The 26,939-nt window shown below is 37.6% G+C and overlaps 1 protein-coding gene across 1 annotated transcript in view; it reads right to left on the reverse strand.

The window, feature by feature from the left end:
- Positions 1-26,939, reverse strand: part of PROM2 (prominin 2) — a 229,217-nt gene that overhangs the window by 81,094 nt on the left and 121,184 nt on the right. The window contains exons 5-8 of the mRNA XM_053719461.1: positions 18,559-18,622; positions 14,389-14,478; positions 11,221-11,420; positions 9,045-9,119 (exon numbers count right to left, since the gene is read on the reverse strand). Of these exons, the coding sequence (XP_053575436.1) occupies positions 9,045-9,119; positions 11,221-11,420; positions 14,389-14,478; positions 18,559-18,622 (429 nt within the window). The remainder of the gene's footprint in view (positions 1-9,044; positions 9,120-11,220; positions 11,421-14,388; positions 14,479-18,558; positions 18,623-26,939) is intronic.

The following is a 26,939-nucleotide window of genomic DNA, read 5'->3' on the forward strand; positions in this document are numbered from 1 at the left end:
CCAAGCATTGGTGGTATGTGTATTTATTTTGAGAAAAGTAGTGCCTAATTATGGGGTCATGTATTTACTATTTATATTTCTTGAATTTGCTTTCTAAACAAACGTTTTTATTTGTATAAAGTTCCTACTTTTTGAAGAAAAAAAACAAAAACTCTCCCTGAAGTTCAGGGAGTCTCCCTTATTGTAATAGCGGCTCCCTGATGCCAGCAAATGGAATGCAATCTCCCTGAAACTCCAAGGGGTCGATCCGATATAAATCGTCGCCCGCAAAAGCCGGCGACGCCAATATTTACGCTGATTTGGTATCCTATATACGGCGTAACCTAGAAGTTACGCGCGTATATTTCTGCCGTCGCCCGTAGTTTTTTGGGCCATAGGCAGGTATACCAAACCAGCGCAGTTTGGTATCCAATATGCAGCGTAAGGACTTACGTGGCGAAAATGGAGAAAACTTACTCCATTTTCACCTCGCCACAAAAAGCAGCCGTAAGAAGCCTTACGCTGACTATTGGAGCCCCGTAACTCCCTAAACTAACTAGAAAATAAACCTAACACCTAACGCATGCGCAATGTCTATCTCCCTGTCAACCGCGATCTTCTAAAATAAACCTAACACCTAACGCATGCGCAATGTCTATCTACCTGTCAACAGCGATCCCCCCCCCCGAAATCCCTAATAAAGTTATTAACCCCTAAACCGCCGCTCCCGGACCCGGCCGCCATCTACATAAACTAACCCCCTACTGTGAGCCCCTAAAACCGCCGCCATCTACCTTATCTATCCCCTAATCTGACCCCTTACACCGCCGCCACCTATATAAAAATTATTAACCCCTAATCTAATCCCCCTATACCGCCGCCAGCTATATTAATATTATTAACCCCTAATGTAAGCCCCTTACACCGCCGCCATCTCTATTAAAATTATTAACCCCTAATTTAATCTACCTACCCCGCCGCCAGCTATATTATCTATATTAACCCTAAGTATATTATAGTTAATATAGGTATTACATTATATATATTAACTATATTAACCCTAATTATATTAGGGTTAATATAGTTACTATAGTATTTATATTAACTCTATCTAACCCTAACTAAATTTATATTAAATTAATCTAATTCATTTATAAACTAAAATATTCCTATTTAAATCTAAATACTTACCTATAAAATAAACCCTAAGATAGCTACAATATAATTAATAATTACATTGTAGCTATGTTAGGGTTAATATTTATTTTACAGGTAAATTGTTAATTATTTTAACTAGGTATAATAGATATTAAATAGTTATTAACTATTTAATATCTACCTAGTTAAAATAATTACCCAATTACCTGTAAAATAAATCCTAACCTAAGTTATAAATACACCTACACTATCAATAAATTTAATAAACTACAAAAATCTATCTAAAAATACAATTAAATTAACTAAACTAAATTACAAAAAAAAACAAACACTAAATTACAAAAAATAAAAAAAAATTACAAGATTTTTAAGCTAATTACACCTATTCTAAGCCCCCTAATAAAATAATAAACCCCCAAAATAAAAAAAATTCCCTGCCCTATTCTAAATTAATAGGATTCTATCAGCCAATCGGAATTAAGTTAGAAAAATCTGATTGGCTGATTGAATCAGCCAATCAGATTCAAGTTCAATCCGATTGGCTGATCCGAACAGCCAAACAGATTGAGCTCGCATTCTATTGGCTGATCGGAACTGCCAATAGAATGCGAGCTCAATCTGATTGGCTGATTGGATCAGCCAATCGGATTGAACTTGAATCTGATTGGCTGATTCAATCAGCCAATCAGATTTTTCTAACTTAATTCCGATTGGCTGATAGAATACTATCAGCCAATCGGAATTCGGCGGACGCCATCTTGGATGACGTCATTTAAAGGTACCTCATTCCAAGTTCAGTAGTCGGCCGGGATGGATGCTCCGCGGCGGCGGAGCGAAGAAAGAAGATTGAAGATGCCGCCGGAAGAATGAAGACTTTGCTGCCGCTTGGAGGAAGACGTCGCCGGAGGAAGAATTCTTCTTTGCCGCTTGGAGGAAGACATCGCCGGAGGAAGAATTCTTCTTTGCCGCTTGGAGGAAGACATCGCCCGGATCGGATCAGGAGTTCGGCCCGGTGTGGTGAAGACAAGGTAGGGAGATCTTCAGGGGGGTAGTTTTAGGCTTTTTTAAGGGGGGTTTGGGTGGTTTTAGAATAGGGGTATGTGGGTGGTGGGTTGTAATGGGGGGGGGGGATTGTATTTGTTGTATGCAAAAGAGCTGAATTCTTTGGGGCATGCCCCACAAAAGGCCCTTTTAAGGGCTGGTAAGGTAAAGAGCTTTGAAATTTGTTTAATTTAGAATAGGGCAGGGAATTTTTTTTATTTTGGGGGTTTATTATTTTATTAGGGTAATTAGCTTAAAAATCTTGTAATCTTTTTTTTATTTTTTGTAATTTAGTGTTTGTTTTTTTTTGTAATTTAGTTTAGTTAATTTAATTGTATTTTTAGATAGATTTTTGTAGTTTATTAAATTTATTGATAGTGTAGGTGTATTTATAACTTAGGTTAGGATTTATTTTACAGGTAATTGGGTAATTATTTTAACTAGGTAGATATTAAATAGTTAATAACTATTTAATATCTATTATACCTAGTTAAAATAATTAACAATTTACCTGTAAAATAAATATTAACCCTAACATAGCTACAATGTAATTATTAATTATATTGTAGCTATCTTAGGGTTTATTTTATAGGTAAGTATTTAGATTTAAATAGGAATATTTTAGTTTATAAATGAATTAGATTAATTTAATATAAATTTAGTTAGGGGTGTTAGGGTTAGATAGAGTTAATATAGTTAATATAAATACTATAGTAACTATATTAACCCTAATATAATTAGGGTTAATATAGTTAATATATATAATGTAATACCTATATTAACTATAATATACTTAGGGTTAATATAGATAATATAGCTGGCGGCGGGGTAGGTAGATTAAATTAGGGGTTAATCATTTTAATAGAGATGGCGGCGGTGTAAGGGGCTTACATTAGGGGTTAATAATTTTAATATAGATGGCGGCGGTGTTAGGGGCTCACTTTAGGGGGTTATAGATATAATATAGCTGGCGGCGGGGTACGGGAGCGGCGGTTTAGGGGTTAATAACTTTATTAGGTTGCGGCAGGGTATGGGAGCGGCGGTTTAGGGGTTAATAGCTTTTTTATTGTTAGGCTAGTGAGGGGGGATAGCGGATAGAGGGTTAGACAGTGCGGGCTATGTTAGGGAGGGGTGTTAGACAGTGCGGGCTATGTTAGGGAGGCGTGTTAGACAGTGCGGGTGTTTTAGACTTTAGTCAGGTTTTATAGGCGCCGGCAGTTTCTAACGTGGCGCAAGTCACTGGCGACGCCAGAAATTTGTACTTGCGCAGATTTCTGGACATCGCTGGTTTGTCAGACTTACGGCACGTTAGCATCTGACGGTGACCTATATGGGATAGCTCGAGTTGCGAGCTGAAACTGCGGGCGACACCGGTTCCCTCGCTTGCGCCGCAAACTGCGATCTATATCGGATCGCGCCCCAAGTACCATGATCCAATGTGGCCCAAATCTGGAAAAGTGTTTCTTTAAGAATGCCTTTAGTTGCTAGGACGTTATAAAACCCTTAAAGCATGCATCAGTAACCAAAAAGCCCCCCACTGATTTTAATAAAATAAAACACAAATACTACCTTATTTACTGCACATAATTAAACTTCGTATTCTAAAATATTTAAGCATTTAACAAGCTATTTTAATGATAAGTCTCTATCTTATTTAGGGTTTCAAGGTGTCCAATATATAACTGGGGGGGGGGGGGGTAGCAAGTGAAGCCACCTCCCTGAAATGAGTTTTTGCAGGTTGGGATGTATATATATATATACAATTGTATAATTTATTTTGAAGCGCAAAATCACATAATATGGAAACTAGAACTGTTTACTGATATAAAATCTATTTCAAAATGATGTATCATACACAGCAGAAACAATATTTGTATTTTAAATGTTATATAATCTATGTTACCTACACTTTCTGTATATTATAATGTTCACAGCAAACTGGGTTACAATAATATTTTAATTATAGTTTTGATTGTATAATCCTCACACAAAAACAACTTTCACATTGCTTGATGCCATAAGAACAATTCAAATAAACATAATAACTAATGCTTATTTTAAATGTATGCACCATTTGCATAAGTGTGACTACCTGAACGGTATATATCCTATAAAGGTTTACAAAAGGGAGGAGACATTAAACTAATTTTGTAATATAAATCTAATATAAAATGCTTAAAGGGACATAAAACCATCCAAAAATCTTTCATGGTTCAGAGTGTAAAATTTTAATGAACTTCTATGAGCAAATATACTTTGTTCTTTTGGTAATCTTTGCTGGAAAACAGTTAGGGAGGTGTAGGAGTGTGCACATTACTAGAGCAATATATGGCAGCAGTTTTATAACTATGTTATGCATCTGCAAGAACAATAGGTGACAGCAGTGTTTTCTGTCATGCGCTGCTACAGTAATGTGCACGCTACCTATCTAGATTTCTCTTCAACAAAGAATACCATGAGAACTGAGTAAATTTGATAATAGAAGTAAATTGATTTTTTTTTTTAAAATTGCATGCTCTGTCTGAATCACCGAAGAAACATTTGGGGGCATATTTATCAAGCTCCGTATGGAGCTTGATGCCCCGTGTTTATGGCGAGCCATCAGGCTGCTCCATAACCTGTCCGCCTGCTCTGAGGCGGCGGACAGACATCACCAGAAATCAACCCGATGGAATACGATCAGGTTGATTGACACACCCTGCTAGCGGCCGATTGGCTGCGAATCTGCAGGGGGCGGCATTGCACCAGCAGTTCACAAGAACTGCTGGTGCAATGATAAATTGATATGCTGTCGGCATTTATTGATGTGCAGCGGACATGACCCACAATATTGGATCATGCCCGCTCGCACAATTATAATTCGGCCCCATAGTCTTTCGAGGCCTTTTAATTATACGTATGTAGAAAAACAAGTTTGCAATTTACTTTCATTATTTATTTTCTCCCAATTTCCTGGGGCTGTTTGAGCATGTAAATTTATCACTAACACTGCAACAAATCTATGTGCTTAACTACCCACAAAGGGGTTATATACATAGTTAAATTACTACTGGAGAGCCACAGAACAATGCTGGTCACAAGTGGAAACTGCTGCTGATCCAATCAGCAGCTCTAGTTGCATAGCTGGGTCAAATAGATTTGCAATGTCAAGAGTTATAAAATTGCATGTTTAAAATAATTAGTGCATGTCATTTTATCACTATACTGTCCCTTTTATTGTAAAAGGGGTGGGCTTTCCAATTCCTGTTAGAAGTGGAAGCATTAAATGGATAGTCTAGTGAAGTGGAAGTGGTCTAGTCAATATTAAACTTTCATGATTCAGATAGAGCATACCATTTTAAAGGGACAGTCTACACCAGAATTGTTATTGTTTTAAAAGATAGATAATCCCTTTTTTACCCATTCCCTAATTTTGCATAACCAACACAGTTATATTTATATATTTTTTACCTCTGTGATTATCTTGTATCTAAGCCTCTGCAGACTGCCACTTTATTTCAGTTATTTGACAGACTTGCAGTTTAGCCAATCAGTGATGGCTCCCAGGTAACTTCACGTGCACGAGCACAGTGTTATCTATATAAAAACATGAACTAACACCCTCTAGTGGTGAAAAACCTGTTAAAATGCATTCTTAAGAGGCGGCCTTCAAGGTCTAAGAAATTAGCATATGAACCTCCTAGGTTAAGCTTTCAACTAAGAATACCAAGAGAACAAAGAAAAATTGGTGATAAAAGTAAATTGGAAAATTGTTTAAAATTACATGCCCTATCTGATTCATGGAAGTTTTTTTTGGACTAGACTGTCCCTTTAAACAACTTTCTAATTTACACCTATTATCAATTTTCTTCATTTTCTAGGTATCTTTATTTGAAAAAGCAAGAATGTAAGCTTAGGAGCCAGCCCACTTTTGGTTTAGTACCTGGATAGTGCTTGCTGATTGGAGGCTAAATTTAGACACCAGTCAGCAAACGCTACCCAGGTGCTGACCCAAAAATGGGCCGGCGCCTAAGCTTACATTCAAATAAAGATAACATAAAAATTGATAATAGGAGTAAATTAGAAAGTTGCTTAAAATTGCATGCTCTATCTGAAAGTTTAATTTTGTCTAGACTATCCCTTTAACTCCAGACTTAAACTGCTATATGCCATTTGTTGCACACTCAAGTGACCAATTTGAAAATATGCATTATTGGGTTCAACAGAGAAGGAAACATAGGTTACAATATTGCAGCATCTACTGTTTTATGGCAACTACTACAATTGCACTTTTTTTTTCAATATTTAACAACAAATATATATATATATATATATATATATATATATATATATATATATATATATATATATATATATATATATATATATATATATATATAAAAATATCTGCATATTATTTTCTGGCCAATCTTTACGTTTAACACATCATTCTATTTAGCATTAAAGGGACATGAAACCCAAACATTTTCTTTCATGATTTAGGTAGAACATACTATTTTAAACAACTTTGCATTTTACTTCTATTATCAAATTTGCTTCATTCTCTTGGTATCCCTTGTTGAAGGAGCACCAATGCACTACTGTTTCTAACTGAACAGATGGGTGAGCCAATGGCAATCGGTATATATATATATATATATACTGTATATATATATATATATATATATATATATATATATATATATATACATATACAGTATATGCAGCCACCAATCAGCAGCTAGAACCTAGGTTCTTTGCTGCTCCTGAGCTTTCCTAGATACAACTTTCAGTAAAGGATAACAAGAAAAGGAAGCAAATTAAATAATAGAAGTAAATTGGAAAGTTGTTTAAAACTGTATGCTCTACTGTATGTCTAAATCATGAAATATTTTTTTTTGGTTTCATGTCCCTTTCATTTCCATTTGCCAACATCTTTGTAATTTATATCTGAAAAACATATTTTTTTCCCACTGTTCTCAGAGAGCCTTGAGTACATTCTTGAGAATTTACAGTGGAACAGTGTTTCTCAAATAGCGTGCCGTGTCACAGAGAAAACCTGAAGTGTGCCTACAAATTTTGATTGTAAAAACATTTTTAGTCCAAATTACAGTACACTTTTGTCTATGGGGCCTAACGTACTAAATCACAAGCAGATTTGGGAACCTCTCCATCTGCATTTGCAGTGTAGGGCAGCAGACACTGTATGTCCACTGCCCACATGTACCATTGCACGAGGACTTCCTTGCGCAATGCCGCCCCTACTCTTGTGCAACAAATCATGCAAAAACAAGTCTTGTCAATCCCCCCCACATAAACTTGTACAGGGTGTTTTATCTCCGCCACCTCAGATTTGGCAAAGAGTATATGAAGCAGTGGTAGGGTGACTGCTAGTTCTTACTTCGCAGAAAGCAGGCTCACATGAGTAAACCTGCCCCACAAGGGCTCAAACTAGCATCCTCTTCTTAATACATTCAGCCCTATGTATACAGTTATCTTTGTATAAAAGCTTTTGCCAACCTTATATTTAATATGTCCCTGGTCTGGTGATTAGGGATGGGCGAATGTTTCGCAACATTCGAAAAACGGCACGAATTTTAACACATTCGTTCGTTCGAACCGAATTTCGAATGTTTACATAACATTCTAACATTCGATTTTTGAATGTTCGGTTTTCGAATTTTATTACATTCGAAATATTCTTTTCGAAAAATTTGAATTTAGATTGTAAAAGTATTTCTAATGCTTTTTCTTTAAATGTAATATTCGAATTATGCAATATTCGAATTCGAAAAATTCGAATTTAGATTGTAATAGTATTTCTAATGCTTTTTCTTTAAATGTAATATTCGAATTATGCAATATTCTATATGGAAACATTCAAAATGATATATTTGTATCTATTATGTATCAATTTACTAGATTCCCGCCCTGCCACATGAACTATTGAACTTCTGAATAGTATTTGTTAAATAGAATGTTAAATTCGAAATTTCGAATGTGGACATTCGATATAATTATAAACATTCAAATTCGAAAACTGTAAATAACATTCGATTTTCAAATTTTTAAGAATATTCGTTCTTATCGACATTCGGATTTAGAATTCGAATTTCGGTAATAACATTCGTTCTACATTCGAAATTCCAAAATTTACACATTCGCCCATCCCTACTGGTGATATGTCATCTGCTCCCCTCTAGCAGGTCAGCTTTAGGAGATGGGATACAAATTAGAGTTTCTGCGATTGACGTTTCACGATTTGCGCCTCAAAACTGTGCGGCCAGCTAGAAGGATCTATGACTTTTTATAACAATCATAAAGCACACACACAGTTAGTGCACCCACCATGAACAACTAACCTCCGGTGGAAGGATCACAGTGAACTAAGCAGCACACACAGACAGTCACTGACCCAGGGTTTGAGTCACACCCTATAAAATTTACAATGGGAGCGATCACGCACAATTGTGAGAGTCTTGAGTTTCTCAGATTTAAATATAGTCAATATAGTGTACCATAAACTGGAAAATACTATAAATTTATGGTTAATTACAAAAGAGTCCAGCATAGGTACACAGGTGTGCAGTGGCATACATTTGCATTACCAGGTGTGCCACAGTCTCAAAAAGTCTGAGAGCCAATTACACTGAGTATAAAATGCAAAATGATAGAAATAATGATCAGAAATGTTTATTTTGCATGCTGTGTACATCACTTTCTGGTGGCAGTGACCCCCCAATTTTCAAATTGTTGGCTGCAAGGAGCTTACTATTCAAATTAACACCACATAGTTCGATAATCTTGGAAACACAACAGTTTTTTTCACACAAAACTAGGCAGAAATGTAAAGGAAGTTTCAGGAAGGAATAAAGTTAATCACTTACTTGTTGAAAAAGTCCTGTCAAGTTGATTTTTCTCACATTAGACAATTTTTTCACAAAGGAATCTAAAGATGGTACCTAAACAAATTAAAATACAGAAGGTAGAATAACCAAAGTAAATAACTGTCAAATCTTCTACTAACATGTTCATCTATTTCACATACACATCTTATATGTCTGTTTTGCATCAATAAACTACAACATGTTTTATACTTTTGAAAGGACAGGTTTTAAAAAGGAATGGGCAGGACTCTGTAAATCTTTTTAGAAATGCTGCAGAACAAACATTCAACATAATTATTTCTTCCAATCCACGTATCACAATGAGGGTGTGGCATTACCATTCTTTTAAAAGTAATGCACAGTGTACAGCTGCCCTGCTTTATTCTTTGTATTTGTTTGAAAATGCAAATTGAGTGGCCCCTTTAACAAATAAACAAAAGAATGTGCACAAATTTAGATGATTTGTTTATGCGGTTAAAACACTAGTGGGGATCCTGCAAAGCCCTTGTAAGCTGATTTATTCCTGTGTCAGCCAATGAGTATGTAAGCTTACATTTAGAAAAAAAATATATAGCTTTTTTGTGCTGCTGCTGGCTTGTAACAGTAGCACTACCTACTTCCTTAACTTAAGTTTAAGCTGCTGGCATCTCTGCAGTATTGATCATGTTATCCATAGTAAATACGGGATTCATGAATTTCCATTAATGAACAAACAATGTTGTCAAGATTCAACTGAACTGAACAAACCTATGAACTAATCTTGGAAATATTTTTTTTCTGTGACAACCAATTTGCCTGAAATTATTATTATTATTATTATTATTATTATTATTATTTATTATTATTATTTTTGTCTTTGCATGTCTAGTTTCTACTATCTACTTATATGAAAGATGAACCCAGGAATCATTATATATATGTGTCTAATAGTCTGTGCCATTATTAAAGGGATAGAAAAGTAAAAAATATAATGTGCATAGGTGCATTTCAATTTGAAATAGAAGCATTTTTGTAATATACTTCCATTAGCAAAATGCTTCCAGTAAAAGTTATTCCTGTTTTTCTGAGGCATACACAAATATCCCGTGAGGATCTGTGCACCGGTATTTAAACACCATAGGATAGATTTATCAAGCAGCGGATGCTGCTTTCTACACCAAAGGTTTTCGTCTCGCCGGAAACCTAAGTTAACAAGCAGCGTTCATAAGACCTGCAATAATCCCGATCTGATCAGGATAATTGACACCCCCTGCTAGCGGCCGATTGGCTGCAAATATGCAGGGGGCGGCATTGCACCAGCATTTAGCGATGTAGGGCGGACATGATTCGCTACAGCGAATCATGTCCATCTGCCCTTTGATAAATCTACCACCATGCCTGCTCAGAGATGTGACTGTGGTGTGTATTGCTTTTGAAGACGTAATTTGTGTCATACAAGCTACTGCTGACCCTCTGAGAAGGTGTGGTGTTTAAATAATGATGCACGGGTCCTCACAGGATATGTACGTATGCCTTGGAAAAACAGTAATACCTTTTACTAGAAGCATTTTCGCCAATGGAAGTATATTGCAAACATGTTTACATTCCAAATGGAAATGCCTTCATGCACATTTCATTTTTGACCTTCCTATCTCTTTAAATATTTAATGTATTTTTAAGTTGTTAACCAATATAGTTCTAAGTTATTTAAAGGACCACTAAATATAGTAATTGACAAATACATAATAAAAAAACAATGCAATAGCACTTAATTTTAATTTGAAATAAGTAGTAGAATATTTTCTGGCAAATGTCAAAGTTAATCCAATTTTCCCTCAACCCAGTATCATGTGACAGCAACCAGCCAATCACAAAATGTATTTACTGATATACTGTGCACTTTTGCACATGCTAAGTAGGAGTTGGAGTCCCATAAAAAATGCATATAAATAGACTGTGCATGTTTTGATAATTTAAATATATTGGAAAGTATTTTTAAATTGCATGCTTTATCTGAACCATAAAACTTTAATTTTGACTTTAGTAGCTCTTAGTAGCCCTTTAAGAGACTTGGCGTACTGAACGGAGATGGATAAACCAGCATGTCATTTCTGCCAAAAATTGAACATTTTGGTTAAAAATTGATCTTTGGCAAACATGATATAAATCCCAAGTTATACACTCCCTTTTTACATACCTGGCTATAGTTTTGTGTCAACTGCACTCTTTGTAGGATGCTTGCAGCCTCATTACAGTTTTCACAGCGTGGATCAGATAAAATGCTCTGCACCTTTTCTTTACGGTTGACGAGGGCTGTCATAATGCTGCTGTGTCTCTGTTGCAACCTCATTAAAGTTATATTCATATCCACGACAATCTGAGCAGCTCTTTCCAGCCCTGTTGTAGAGGATTATTGAGAGAACTTAGAATTGTATTGAAAGGTATAAAAGTTACTTATGAGCGATTACGATAGTTTCAATTCATAGGGGCCGAATTATCAAGCTCCAAATGGCTTCCGCGCAACCGCTGCTCCATAACTGGTCCACCTGCTCTGAGGCTATGGACAGCAATCCGCCTGATCGTATTGGATCGGGCTGATTGACACCCCTTGCTAGCGGACGATTGGCCGTAAATCTGCAGGGGGCGGGATTATTGAACTGCTTGTGCAAGGATAAATGCAGATAGCGTATGCTGTCGCCATTCATCAATTTCTGTCGGACATGATATGCTGAGCGAATCATGTCGGACAGACTGATGATAAATCGGCCCATATTTACAACTGAGAATATCATGCAATGGTTTTAAAAAAGTGTAAAAAATTATGTTGAGAAATTCAAAACTTGTAGTAAGTAATAGGTTAAAGAGCCTTCAGAAAAAAAGTTATAGTTAACGTAATACTGCACTAAACATTTGTTCTAAAATGAATATTTAAATTTGAGAATTAACAAGAATGACCTATAAGCCAATGAATATCTTCACAAAGTACCTGTTAGCCAATCAGCATTAGTAGGAAGTAAACTTAACAGCCAATGAGCATAAGCAGGAAGTATGCAACTAAAACGGTTGTATTAGTTTCAATGTAAAGCTTTTATCTCACTATTTTATTATTATTAACATGTTGAAATATAGATCTTTCATACTTGAAAAGAAAAGTTTTTAGTACAATGTCCCTTTAAAGTACAGGAATTTTGAAACCAAATTGTTATGCTCCTCAGTCATAAATTTATCAAAATGACTGAGCAAATAATTCAGAAGAGATACAGAATATGGGGCAACATTGTATATTTATTGGTTGTTAAATAAAGTTAGCCGGAATGATAAGTACATTTCTGAGAATACCCACACACAAAAAAGAAAAGAAAAAGAAAAAAAAAAGAAAAGAGAAGTGTTTGACAAGGGACAGACATAGCTCTGTTGCATTATGGGGTGGTTATCACCCAGAGGTGCAGCAGGAGAGAATCTTCCTGTAGTATGGACCCTCAAGGACAATTCAGCTATGAAATACCAGGCAATACACCTCTGAGCTAAGAATTTGTACAGCTAACCCCACCACCAGCTGTTGTTGCACAACCCAGCTGTATGACTACAGCTGCTGAATGGGTGATTAGAGCGCTGTGGCTCCAGAACAGTGCCTTAAATATGTGTTTAACCCCAAAAAGGGTTGTGGGGTCTCTAGTTTTAAAATGACATTCTCTAATTAATTAGAGCATATATTTGTTTCATTATTATAGGCCTTTAATAGTGTAAGTAGAATTTATTAATTTACTATAATAAATTGTTTGTGATAGATGAATCAAGTAATTTGAAAAATTCCTTGATACATACAAAAGTATTTAAGCAGATTTAAGCATACCTGGTAGAAATCAGACATTTAAGTATACCTGGTTTATGCACATATATATTTTGAATATAAATTAAAACTTAAAGAGGGAAAGTGTGCAGTTTAGATAGGCCAGCTGATGAGTGGTGTTTTCAGCAACTATATAAGTGGGAGGGGGGGGAATGTTAGCATGTGAGCAGTCATGGATGTTCCTAGACAGGAAGGGCTCCAAGGGGGGGCATTGGGGGGGCATTGGGGGCAATGCCCACCCAAATGGAATGCTGTGCCCCCTCAAAAAATATTGATATGATCATACGCTTTGAAAATAATAAATAAAATAATGAATTGTTATTTAATGCTGCATGCTGGGGGCAGAGTTAGCTGCCGAACTGTGAGGTCGCATCATGCATCTGCAAGGAGCTCCGTGTCTTAACCTCTTATTTGGAATTGGAAGCTAATTAGAGGCTTTTTGGACTTGTCTTTAACCCTATTAATTTTACCTAACTATTGTGAGTTACTCATTTTCTTAAACAATAGACCATGATAAGAATATGATTGTATCATATAAATATAAGTCTATAAATGGCTACCGGCTTCTATCGATGCCTCAAAAGTGCATGGATCTTAGGCCGGGCCTAAGATCAGAGTGCACTTTTGAGGCGTCAATAGAAGCCAGTAGCCATTTATAGACTTATATTTATATGATACAATCATATTCTTATAGGTTCACGGTACATAGGTTGTATTAAGCTGCCTGATATCCGTTAGTTATTGCGAAACAGGTATAGCTAAATCTAATCTACAAAATTACTAGAACCTGAAAATCTAGTATCCTCGCTGCTATTGCAAACAAAGGGGTTCGTTGCATTGGGGGGTTTGGGGTGCATGGCTGTTTAGGGGTCATGATTTAGATTTGAGAATGAGTTTAAGGGTTTTTTTAATTGTTTTTAAGGAGCTATTGCACTGGGGGTCTCAAGTTTAATGGCTCTGTTTTAGTGCACGGCATAGGATTTAGACTTCATTCTTTTAGCTAGTGATTTAGCACATATTCTCCAAATGTTAATAGTGGGGGATAAGCCAGCCAGAAGCTACACTTCCCTGCAGAATATGTAGGTCTGCTCTTATTTTGACTGTAAATACGTGCCCCCTTGTGAAAATAAAATGCCCCCCATTTAATTCGTTCTGGAGCCGACCCTGTAGGCAGGGTCAGTATGGGCGGGGATGGCATGTTCCATGAGCAGGGATGGGGTGTTCCATGAGCGGGGATGGTGTGCTCTATGGGCTGGGGTGGCGTGTTCCATGGGCTGGGGTAGCGTGTTCTATGAGTGGGGGGTGGTGTTTTCCATGGGCAATCTGGGGGCAGTTGATTGTTAGGTGTTTTGTCAACCAAGAAGAAAATGTGGCAGGTATTGTCTATGTTGCCCTCCTCCCTGCATGATTGGGGCGCAACCTCAAAGATTTAGGATGGTTTTTCACAGTTGTAGAACCCCCACTGCTTCTGGTTCTTATCTGCCATTATACATTTCTGCATTTCTGTATACCTACGTTTTGCTGTCTGGTAAGCATTTTGTAGGCGGGGATAAATATCCTCATTGAGTCTTTCAACAACTGAGCGGTTGATGGCAGGCCCAAACTCTAGAGAGAGGAAAGCAAACATCAGACTATTACAAAAATGAATAACAATCTATGTTCTTGAGAAGCTAACATCTGTGCTGCTGAGACATACAATTGTTGAATTAAAGGGACATAAAACAAGTTGAGAGACAAAATATAATAAAATGTACTTTAATTACTTTACTTGCAAATTTATACTGCAGTGTCCTGCCATTAACCCTTTCTTTTAAGTTTCTGAATTGTAAAGCTCTAATTCCCCCCACACAATTCCTTCTATGGCTGCATCTATATCTACCTTTCATTTGGTAGAATGCAGAAGTGAACACTCATTATCTGCTGGAACATGCCTAGAAGCAAATAAGCAGCTGTGATGCTAAACACTGATAATGTGGGGGGTGGAGCAGACTACTCCAGACAGTATGGCTATGTAAAAAAAAATTGCTTTATTTTTGAAAATTATATTAAAATAATTTTAAAAATTTTTTTATGCATACTATTTTTACCTATGTACTCCTTTTAGGATGTGCACAGATCTCAACATGTTTTATGGCACATTAAAGGGACATATTACCAATAAATCTCTTGTCACTGTAAAATGGTTGACTAGATAATATAACAATCACATGATCATCTTTATATACAATCCCCTTTCTAAAGTGTTACCAGTTTTTTCCAGATGTTCCTGTCAAATGTCCTATGTATTGCAGGCAATTTTGCCAATTCTGGGCTAGATTGCAATTGGAGTGCAAATGTTTGTGCCCAAGCGATAAGGGGTATATTGCGAGGGTTTGTGTTTATCGGGTTTACTGCTCGTATTATGAGTTGAAAGTAAACATGATCGCGTGAGAGCAATCGCGATTTATGCTAGAATCTTCAATGTAACTTCAGAGCTCTGGTTAACTGTTTTGCAAACATAAAAGTTCAACAAAACACATAAAAAATGCATTACAAAGTACAGTTACATTCATAATAACACTGTCTAATAAAAATTATTAAAAAAAATATTGCACACAAAAGTAATAAGGGTTTAAAGGGACAGTCAACACTTCCGTGAACATTATTTCATATTGAAAATTAAAACCCGACGCGCTTGCAATTTCTGACCAAGGATTGAATTCTGATTTGCTTATCATTTGAAGAAGAAGGCAGCTATGTAACGGTGGGGGGAGTTCGGCTGCCATATTTACCCGGTATTAGAGAAGTTAGTGACTCTGATTAGTACAGAAGCAAGGCGGCAAGGCAGAAGTGGGTATAGTGCAGGCGGATCGTCGGGTTTTAATTTTCAATATGAAATAATGTTCACGGAAGTGTTGACTGTCCCTTTAAATATATGAGATCTCAGGTGTTACAAAAAAAGGCAGGCAAAGGGCTTTAACATTGAGAAACATACATATACATGTCTAAAGCTGTATATATATTATATATATACTGTATATATGTGTGTGTGTACACAGTGGCGTAGCGTGGGGGGGGGCAACAGGGGCAGTTGCCCCGGGCGCATAATTCTGAGGGGCGCTTTCAGCCTCAACTTAGCAAAGGGAAGAAGGGAGGCTAAAAATTCTGACAGGCCCCCAGCTCTGTTCTGCGACCCGTCAAGAATATGGTGATGCCGCGACTAAGGTAAGGTGTCAGGACCAGACTTACTTATAGCCCTGTTTTTGCCTGATACTAGCAACATGCAAAATGCAGCTTAATTACGGTTCTATTATTACCCAACAAGTAAGTTCCCTTCCAACAAATGACCCAGAGCCAGAATTCCATGCATTGCCTGGGGCACTTTTTAAGGATCTCTAAGCAGAGGTGGGGGGGGGGGGGAATCCTTAAAAAGTGCAATAAATCTCTTTCAAACCCGTGGCACTGGTGGCAGCATGGCTGGGCTCTGCCTTTCTGTTAACCCCAGTTACCTAGTTAGTGGGATGGTGGGGTGATCAGAGACCATACTTTCATGTTTGACCGAATTCTGATTACAACTTACGCCATCTTGTCCTTGCACAAAAAAAGTATATTTGTGACAGTTGACAAAAATGAGACCTTGTTTCCTGTATTTGATTTTTCCCCTCCATGATCTTCCTAGGGCAGAAGTAGATTTAGGGATTTGTGTGCTGTCTGGCACCAGGATTGTGCTGCTCACCAGGCATTTCACTGTGTTTGTCTCCTATCAAAGAAGTCCTATGAATTCACCATCTTGAATCTATTTCTTGCTGGACTCCTGAGGTGTGGACTTTTACCTATTTTTAGGGTTTGGGTGCTCATTGCCTTTTTTTATTTACATTAAACCCACCCTTACTGCATTTAAAGTAAAAAAAAATAACTATAATTTGTGTTAGTAAATAAATTTAACAGCACCCCCCTAAATACCATACACCCTCCCCCCATATATGTATGTAATGCTGAGTTGTCTGTCCCATGCCCCTTTTATATTGATTACTTACAATTGTTATATTTATTAAGGTAGAATATATACCCCACTTTTATATGTCATTGGCACCCAAAAGACAGTCTGCCCAGCAGGGACAACCTTATGTAACAGCTGCCAACCTGTGTGTCCCCTTTTCCTGTTTTTAACAACTTACCAAAAACCTATTGCACCACATATACAATATGGGTTGCTGAATTGTGGGGGTGGGTGCACCATGTGGTCTGCAGTATTTGTACCATGAAGTTTTACAGATCAGGACATGTCACCACCAGATGAGGGTTAAGGGGGGCTTTCCCCCATGTGTAAAACGAGAATAAATCTTAAAATTTAATATTGTATATATTTGCCCAGCTCTGGAGAGCTGCAGACAGGGGGATAGCACATAATGCTTGCAGGCTTCACCCACTGCCTCTTGTATTGCCAATATATTATTTTCATGGCTTTGTTTGTAAGGCGCTACTGATTAGCAGCTGCTTATGACAAGGGACATATTTTGGGGATATGGGTATCATCAGCAATAACTGTTAGTTATCCAGTAAAGATGGTTAAGGGATTATTTTGTGGGAGAGGAGACAGTGTCCCTTGCTTTATGTGATCTACCAGGCTTGGGTCTTTGCTTGGTTTGTCCCAAATGTAAGAAGAAGCAGCATATCTAAAATGGGGTTGGGGGGGGCGCAATACTTGCCTTGCCCTGGGCACTGACAACCCACGCTACGCCACTGTACATATGTATGTATATGTGTATATATGTATTTTACAGACATAAATACACATATAAACACATAAATACATATATAGAATATATACATATATAGAAGTGCATTGGAACCCTTTGCCATTATGTAGATGAAAAAATGTAAAAGCATATTTATGCAATATTCATATTTAATGAAGGCTTTAACTATGTATTTACTGTAAAAAAATTCACATTTGAATGAACTGCACATATGTTATTTGTATTTCTAAATAGATATTCCTATTTATATCTGTATATATCTATACCTACATATAATTATATATACTGTATATATATATATATATATATATATATATATATATATATATATATATATATATATTATATTGCACCAAAAAACATCAGATATATGTAGAAATATTTATTTACTAATACATAGAACATATATTTTTATGTGCAGAACACTGGAATTTGAAAAATGTATATCTTCATGTCAGGTTAGCACAAATGAGAATATGCAATCGTGTTTGCGCGCAAATTGAGTGTTTTTTCTTCTTTGGTTTCTATGGTGGAAAACTTGAAAACACACGTGATATTAAAAGTTTGGACTTTTGTGCTTGTCGGATTACCACTAGAGCAAAAACAGTTTACTTTTAACTCAGCGCAACCCGACGAGCACAACAATCTTACTTGAAGCTCAATTAACGCTCTTAGCGGGAGCGTTAATTTGCATCTCACTCGTAATCTGGTCCTTTTACGGCAGCTCTTCTAATGGATTGGAATGGCTTAGTAAACAAAGACTAAACTTACTCAAGCTTGTAAACATTTTTTTTAATTTTAAGGAAATTCTCATTGATTGGAATAGTAAATCTGCTGACAGATATCACAGTTTTAGATTATTATGTTTCATTCTCATTTGTTAAGAATACAGTATCAAGTTTGTATGCAATGAAAACATTTATATAAGAAATTCTATTTTACTTACTCTCTAAATCTTCGAAAACTTTATTTTTGGGGACGTTGAATTCATATATAACCTTTTCAAGGGCCTAAAAGGAAAGAGAATATATCATTATTAATTTAAACACATTTAATCAACCAGCTAGAACAAATATTATTATCTTTTACAGCAGGGATACCCAAAATAACAGCTTGACTAAATGGTTTTAGTATTACTGAGCAGAAAACAGACCTGCACTCTCTAGAGTGTACCTCTGTATGCTTTAATGGAAAGGAGCTGACGTTCTGCAAAGAATAGCAAGAGAAAGAAGTAAACTGCAAATATATTTTTGCAAGGTCAGATTGATGCAGATTATTCCCCCCCCCCCCACACACACACACACACACACACTGGGTTTCCAACTTTCCAAATCTATATCCGTCCTTTTTCTGATATCCTCTTTCGGCTTGAAACATAAGGTGCTGAGTAATTTGGATGAAATAAAACCAGTACTCACCAAAGGAACATTATAAACCTCTTTCCTTTCTATAAAAGAACATTTGTCCAACACTAGCGAGGCCAAGAAGCAAACATCAGACCTTCCATCTATCCCTATTTGAGAGGGACAGTTCCTGATTCTGAGTTGTGTCCCGCTGTCCCTCTGAGACAGCCATATGTCCCTATATGCAGAATTTAGATCCGCCCACAAACTACCCAGACACACCCACAAAGTGCTCTGGCACACCGACAAACTGTCCAGACACACCCACAAAGTTCTCTGGCACACCGACAAACTGTCCAGACACACCCACAAACTGCCCAGATACACCCACAAACTTTCCAAACACTCCCACTGACCGCTCAGAAACACCCACTATCCCACCCGCTATCCACTTGTAATCTGCCCCTTGTGATACGGCCCAACCAACAAAACAGTGACGGCCCTCCTCAACCTCCTGAGTCCTTAATTCCAATCCACAAATATTGGGAGGTTTGATTCTGTAACCTAGGTTTTTAAAATTTTCAAAATGCTGCAAATCACCTAAACCAGCAATAGGATTTTGCAACATTTTGAAAATCTGGATAACAAATGTTTTCTTTCTGGCCTCTCCAGGGAGTGTCGGACAAAACACAATTTTTTAAACAGAAGCAAGCACTGTTTCATGTCCCTTTAAAGAAGAAACTGCTTGCATAATAATGTGCATTGTCTGAGGTATTACATTTATATATTTACATTATGCTAACAATATAACATTTTAAAGACATATATATTTGTAATAATATATTTTGCAAAGCATCCCATACATATACCATTTATAAATAACAAAATGTCCATTGTTTGTTTTCAGTAAAATGATAAGATAACAAACTTTAAATAAGGGACATGTGCTCTTTCAATTTTTAGGACTGGAAAATACACACATTTTCCAGACTTAAAGGCACAGATAATCCAACATTAAACTTTCACAGTTCAGACAGAGCATGCACTTTTTAAACAACTTTCCAGTTTACCTCTGGTATCTAATTTGCTTCATATTCTTGGTATCCTATGTTGAAAAGCATATCTAGGTAGGCTCAGGAGAAACAATGCACTACTGGGAGCAAGCTGGTGAATTGGTGGCTGTATATATGCCTCTAGTCATTGGCTCACCCAAAGTGCTCTGCTATTTCCTAGTAGTAAATTGCTGCTCCTTCAACAAAGGATACCAAAAGAATGAAAAAAATGTGATAATAGAAATAAACTGGAAAGTTGTTTAAAATGGTATGCTCTATCTGAATCATCAAAGAAAATTGCTTGGTTTCATGTCCCTTTAAATGACAGAAAAGGGGGAAAAATAGATAATAAAAGTATATAGCCAGTTGATTTACTATATATGATTAAGCATTTTATATTACAGTCTCAAAGTGTTTTATGTCCCTTTAAAGAGACAATTCCGATAGAAGTCAGCCGGTCATACAGACTTAGCCTTCCACTGCGGGCGCAACTCTTTGCTGCTACTCCAGAGGGTCGGAGCTCCGCTCCAGAGGTAAAGCAAGCTCCAATGTACCGAAGGGTCTTCTTTTATGGAAAAGCCCAGGACTGGCTGCAGCCGCAATGCTCCATTCTGCAGCCTTTAAACAACACAGCAACAGGAAGGTAAGTCAGGTGTCTCCCTTGCTGACTCCTGCCACAAACTTTTCTTACACACAGACACTGTGGGTTTCTTGGATATAAGGGAGCTATGCAAATGATTCCCCATACCCCTCAATAAATGGCCGCTCGTTTAGCGCTGCTTCAGAAGCCCTTATAGCGCAGTGCCTTTATATCACAGAAGGACTTTAACACAGATACAGCCCTTCTACAATGGAACTCCACTATATTTTCCTTTGGTGAACAGGCAGATAAAATCATTCATTCTTCCCTGCCTTTAATGAACACCTTATTCAGAAGTAATCTGGTAGTTCATTAGAAGGGCAGAGAGTCCTAATGTGTTTGGGAGACATTAGTGGGGTGCAGGTATACCATTAGCTCTGGGCTCTCCCCAATGCAGTAGTTAAGCCCATTTTTTGTTTGAATGAGGCAGTTCCAACTTGCTGGGGGCCATTACCACTGACAGCTAAGGAACACCCTGCCAAACCACAGAGGACACAAGCGTCAACAGCCGCCTGACATACCCCACACCTCAGCCTACATTAAGTGCACCGCATAGCCTGCTACTGATCAGCGACAACTTCAGAGCTGCTTGAGACGGATCAGGCTAGGGACGATCTGCCTGAACCCAGAACCAGAACAGTGACATCCACTAAACACTGTTGTACACACCCAGGAGTAGTAACGGTTATAGACATCTCTGAGCCTAGAGACGGAGTAATTCCTTAGGAAATACAGGCAGAGAAAAATAGAAGAAATCCTTGCAGAGGTGAGGTGCTCTAAAGGGAATTACTGAAGTAACATTAATAAAGAGACCCTGAAGCAGAGCTACAAAGAGATATAACTAAAGTCCGGGCTAACGGTTCTAAGAGGAACTTAAGGATGGCGGCCTAGCTCCTAAATCCCAGTAAAATTCTGTGCAAGTAATAAGCTAAGGAATCATAGACACCAACACCTCTTTAGAAACAGAAAAAATTAGCCTGCAAAGCCACTATCCATATAAGGCTTCTATGAAACATCATTCAAATCATGAGTCTCAGGGGTACAAATATATAGTGAGTGCCACTCATTACATAAAATGGCGAACCTAGATTGATAACACTCACACTATGCAGATGACATACTCATAGAGGAAGACAAGGATATTTTCATGATAGCCTCTCCCCTAACAGTTAGGATCTATTGAGGTCTCCTATTCTCAATGAGGGTAATTTCCCCCCGGGGTCATCTACTGATCACCCCATTGAGATTCTCCACTAGAGGGCATTTCTTTTGGATGCCCTTACGTATTCCACAATGTCTTCCAGAAAATCTGCAAAAGATAAACAAAGTAAGACCTCATCTCTGAATGTATATTTTTTATCTTCTAAAATGATGAAACAGGTTGATCAACCAGATATTGAAGTTGAAGAAGAAATAGATTCAGACCCAGAAACCACAATATCAGATACAGACCAGACACCTGTGACTAAAGCAGATCTGAAATCCCTAGTCTCAAAGCAATATATTTCAACCAGTTTTGATAAACTTTGGGATAAAATAGATTCTATGCATACAGCGGTCTCTCCCAGCCTGAAAGAAATCAGATCAGATATAGCTGAACTTGGAGGAAGAATAGATACACTGGAAGACCATATAGAAGCACTCACAGAGGACATAGCTGTCCTCACATCAACAACTGTTCACGGAAATGCAAGACAAAATAGAGGATTTAGAAAACAGAAGTAGAAGGAGCAATCTAATACTAAAGGGGATCCCAGAAGCAGTTACCGGTAAGGGTTTACCATCATATTTGCAGCAGCTTTTTAGAAGCATAACAGAAAACAATGGAGATGCAGAATTTACTATGGAAAGGGCCGATAGGGCTCTGAAGCCTAGACCTAGGGGAGAGGCTCCACCACGCAATGTCTTTCAAGAAAAAGAAATGATACTCTCAGCATCTAGAAATAACCCTACCTTCAAGTTCCACGGCTCAGTTATACAAATCTACCAAGACCTGTCCCTTAGAAACTTGCAAAGACGGAACTCTCTACGCCCTCTTACCCAACTATTGATTAAACAACAGATCCAGTACAAGTGGGGGTTCCCCTTTGCTCTTTATATATTAGAGGACAACATGACAATTACTATTAAGGAAGCGGCAGATATCCCAGACTTGTGCCAACAATTGGGACTAGAGACACCAAAAATGCCTGACTCTACTACTTCCATGACACCATTGGAACCTCAGGCAAAGCTGAAATCAAGTACCCTTCCTAAATGGAAAGCAATGAACAGAAAACATCCCAAAAACAAATGAAACAAAGAGCTAAGCTTTGGAACTTTACTAAAAGGAAGAGAACAGATGGCGGATGGCCCATGGATGCCTAGAGGGCCTGTCTATCCAGAATTATTGATCCTTTTATGAGACTATACACTATATTGCACTAAAGAGTTTGAGTCTTAAGACATTTTCAGGTTATTACTCTAAATGAGTTGTCATGTTATAAGAGTCACAGTTAAGAGTTATCTTGTTCCTGTTGTTGTTATTTTTAGTTGTTTAGGTAACTCATAAGTAGAATCAAGGTCCACTATGGACAATATATGTCTACAGGTGATGCTTTGCTTAGGATTAGGGATGCACCGAAATGAATATTCTGGACCGAAACCGATACCGAAAATTCAGGATGATCCTGGCCGAAAACCGAAATGAAACCGAAATAGTTTTTTTCTTTATTAACTACAGTGTGTGTGTGTGTAGCTGAGAGAGCTTGTAGGCGGGAAAGCTCCAACAAATGGACATGTTCACTTGTACAGTAGGGCGTGATCTGCAGTGAAACTGGAGCTCTATAACGGAGAGCGTGGTTATAGCCAGACAACAATACAAGGTTGACATGTGTTTTATTTTTGGGTGTCGTTATCCGTGCGATGAGCGTGGCTGCACCTGATTGTCTCTCATCGTATCTCCACCTAGTTCCTGGTTCGGGTCTCACACTGACCCGTCAGATTATATGTCTGGAGCCCCAAATTGAGTCTGCCTATCACCAGGACCACTGGACTTAGCTACAACCTTACGTGCAAGGTGGTTATAGAAAGTTACTGTGCTTTTTTGTATACACTGTCTGGTGGGTGCTAACTTGTACCAACTGTGTGCGAGCTTGGGGCTTATGCTTATAAAGTGTGCACGCATATTTGCCTCAGGCGAATAGAATGTCCACGCACAAGAGGTTGATGTATGAGCACTGTATATAAGGCTTAAAGATATTCACTGTGTGCTTAGGGCTGTGTCTGATAATATCAATGTGTTTATAAACATGTTACTTATCCTCCTTTGATATTTGTATTCACTATTCAGAACTTTGGTTTCCTTCTCTGCTGGTTTAAAATATCATCATGTAATGGTACTTATGTGTGTGCTCTGTGTACCATGCCAGTGCTGTGCTGCTCACTTTATGCTAAGGATAGACATGTAACTCAATAGAACAGGGGAGGGCTGTACATTTTTAGCCATTTTGGTCCTCTTTGGGCTGAAATTGGAATTGAACATTTTCGGCGGCCCAAATTTTGGTGCATCGCTAGTACTGCAAAACAGTAAGTCAAGTAATGAACTCAAACAGCAGCTCTAGGCTGGCATCAAATTTAAAATATGCTACACAATAATTTTGCCGAAAATAAAAGGCAAAAAAACCGAAAACCGAAATAACAAAAAATGCTATTTTCGGCCGAAACTTTCTGCGACCGAAATTTCGGTGCATCCCTACTTAGGATTATTTATTACAGCATTTGCATATTCACATCAGTGTTGATGTCATTTGTTCAACTAGTCAACCCTTTCATGAGGGTGTTATTACTGTTTTTTTTAAATTATTATTATTACTTTTATCAGATTCTTAATATACCCACACAACCAGGAGCTCTCTTTGGCTTGCTCGACACACCACTGATACATGCCACACAGTCTCCACAGACATAATATGGAGGAAGTGGATAGAAACTGTTTCTAACCAGATAGACATTCTGTCTAATAACAGTATAGAGATACTTCTTAGCTCACATGTAGCTCAGGACACAGCTTAGCAATATGGCTCCAATAATTAAATTGATTTTGAATACAGATGTCAAAAGGCGAGTGACGATGAACAAATACATTAATATTAAAGCTAATATACTTTTTTTTTTACAGGAGACTCATTTTCTTAAACACCAAATACCCAAATACTGGTCTAGACACTTCCAGCAACACTTTGATGCAACAGCCACTACTAAAAAGAGAGGAGTCTCCATCTTAATCCACTCGGCCCCTAATTTTACACATGAATCTACAATAGCAGATTATGAAGAGAGATATCTAATTGTTAATGGACAAACTAATGGCACATATATAGTGCTCTGTAATATTTATGCACCCAATGAGAAACAAGCAGAATTTTTTACCCATATATCATATCTCCTAACACAGTGGTCCCAAAATAGGATTATTATGGCTGGGGATTTTAATATCAATATGTCTCCAATTACCACATCCAACCGAGAAGTGTTGTCCCACAAAAAACAACAACATAATCGTGATATTAAAAATATACGGGAACACCTTGCATCTCACACTCTTATAGACACCTGGCAGGCCTTATACGGTAATACAGCCGATACCACGTACTATTCGGCTGCACATAAAACTTACACAAGGATTGATTACTTTTACGCCAGCCACATTTTTCACTCGATTTTACTGTCATCCGACTCCCGAGATTCACACCTGTGTGTGGTCAGATCATTCCATAATATCTCTATTGTTGGATGGGGATCAAGATAGCAAAAGAGAAAAATCGTGGACTTACGACACACAATACTTTAAACAACCCTCAGCTCAGGAACACATCCTAAAACATCTTAAAGAATACTGGGACATAAACGTAGACACAACCTCCAATCCACTGTATACATGGGCTGCCCATATAGCATATTTAAGTGGTTTGCTAATACAAGGAAAAGCAGCACATACTGAACAACTTAAGCAGCAGATATCTAACCTCCATCAGGAGATAGCTAGTCTAGAAAACCCCCCATAGAATCACACATAACAACGGGAACCTGTGGACTTTACAACTAAAGAGAACAATATTATCTGAGTTGCTAACTAAAAGTGTGACTAGAGTACTACATAAATTGAAAGTACAATATTTCATATTTGCCAACAAGCCAGATAGATATTTAGCACACAAACTACAGGAGAGAAATAAAGCCATGGCTATACCTCTCCTTCAAGAGGCGGATGGTAATGTAACATTGTCTCCGCAGGGGATAGTGGATGAGTTCGCAAGATACTATGAACAACTTTATGACGGTCATAAAACTACACATTCACAGGCCACTGTAGAGGATACACACAGATTTCTATTAGATGCCCATCTTCCAGCTATATCAGAGAAAGACAGGGAAATCCTAAATGCCCCTATATCTCCTACAGAGGTTACACAAGTTATGAAATAATTAAAAGTGGGTAAGGCGGCGGGACCTGATGGATTTCCTGGTGATTATTATAAATTGTTCCGTACGACACTACTGACTCAACTCACAAAATTTTGTAACCATCCTTTGGAGGGTTGTGAGATACTGTCGGAATTAATTGGAGCCAAAATAGTGGTCATCCCTAAAACTGGGAAAAACCTTTAATTATGTGCTAGCTACCGCCCTATCTCGCTCATAGACCAAGACCTAAAGTTCTTCACTAAAATATTGTCCAACTGCCTTAAAACCATATTGCCATCCCTTGTTCACCCAGACCAGGTTGGATTTGTAACGGAGAGAGAGGGCCCAGATAATATAAGAAGGATGTTAAATATCATAGATCATCTGGGTAAGGAAGGGACACCTTCTCTACTTCTGTTGTTGGATGCGGAGAAGGCGTTCAATAGGATAGATTGGAGATATATGATGACGGTTCTATATTATATGGGCTTTGATGGCCCTTTTATTAGAGCAATCCAGGTGATCTACTCTGCCTCCTACAGCACACGTAGTAGCAGCAGGATACAGGACCAAACCATTCCCAATATTGAATGGAACAAGACAGGGATGTCCTCTCTCCCCCCAAATATTCACAATTTGTATAGAGCCTTTGGCGGTTAGAGTACGATTGGCACCAGATATAACCGACGCAAAAATATCTAACCAAGACTATAAACTAACCCTGTTTGCAGATGATATCCTAGTTACAATCACAAAGCCCTTGATGTCTCTCCCTAATTTATACAACTTTCTTGATAAATTCTCACAGATTTCAGGGTATAAAATTAATCTTGAGAAATGTGAAGCA

Source organism: Bombina bombina, chromosome 6, assembly GCF_027579735.1.
Source record: "Bombina bombina isolate aBomBom1 chromosome 6, aBomBom1.pri, whole genome shotgun sequence".
Lineage (NCBI taxonomy): Eukaryota > Metazoa > Chordata > Amphibia > Anura > Bombinatoridae > Bombina > Bombina bombina.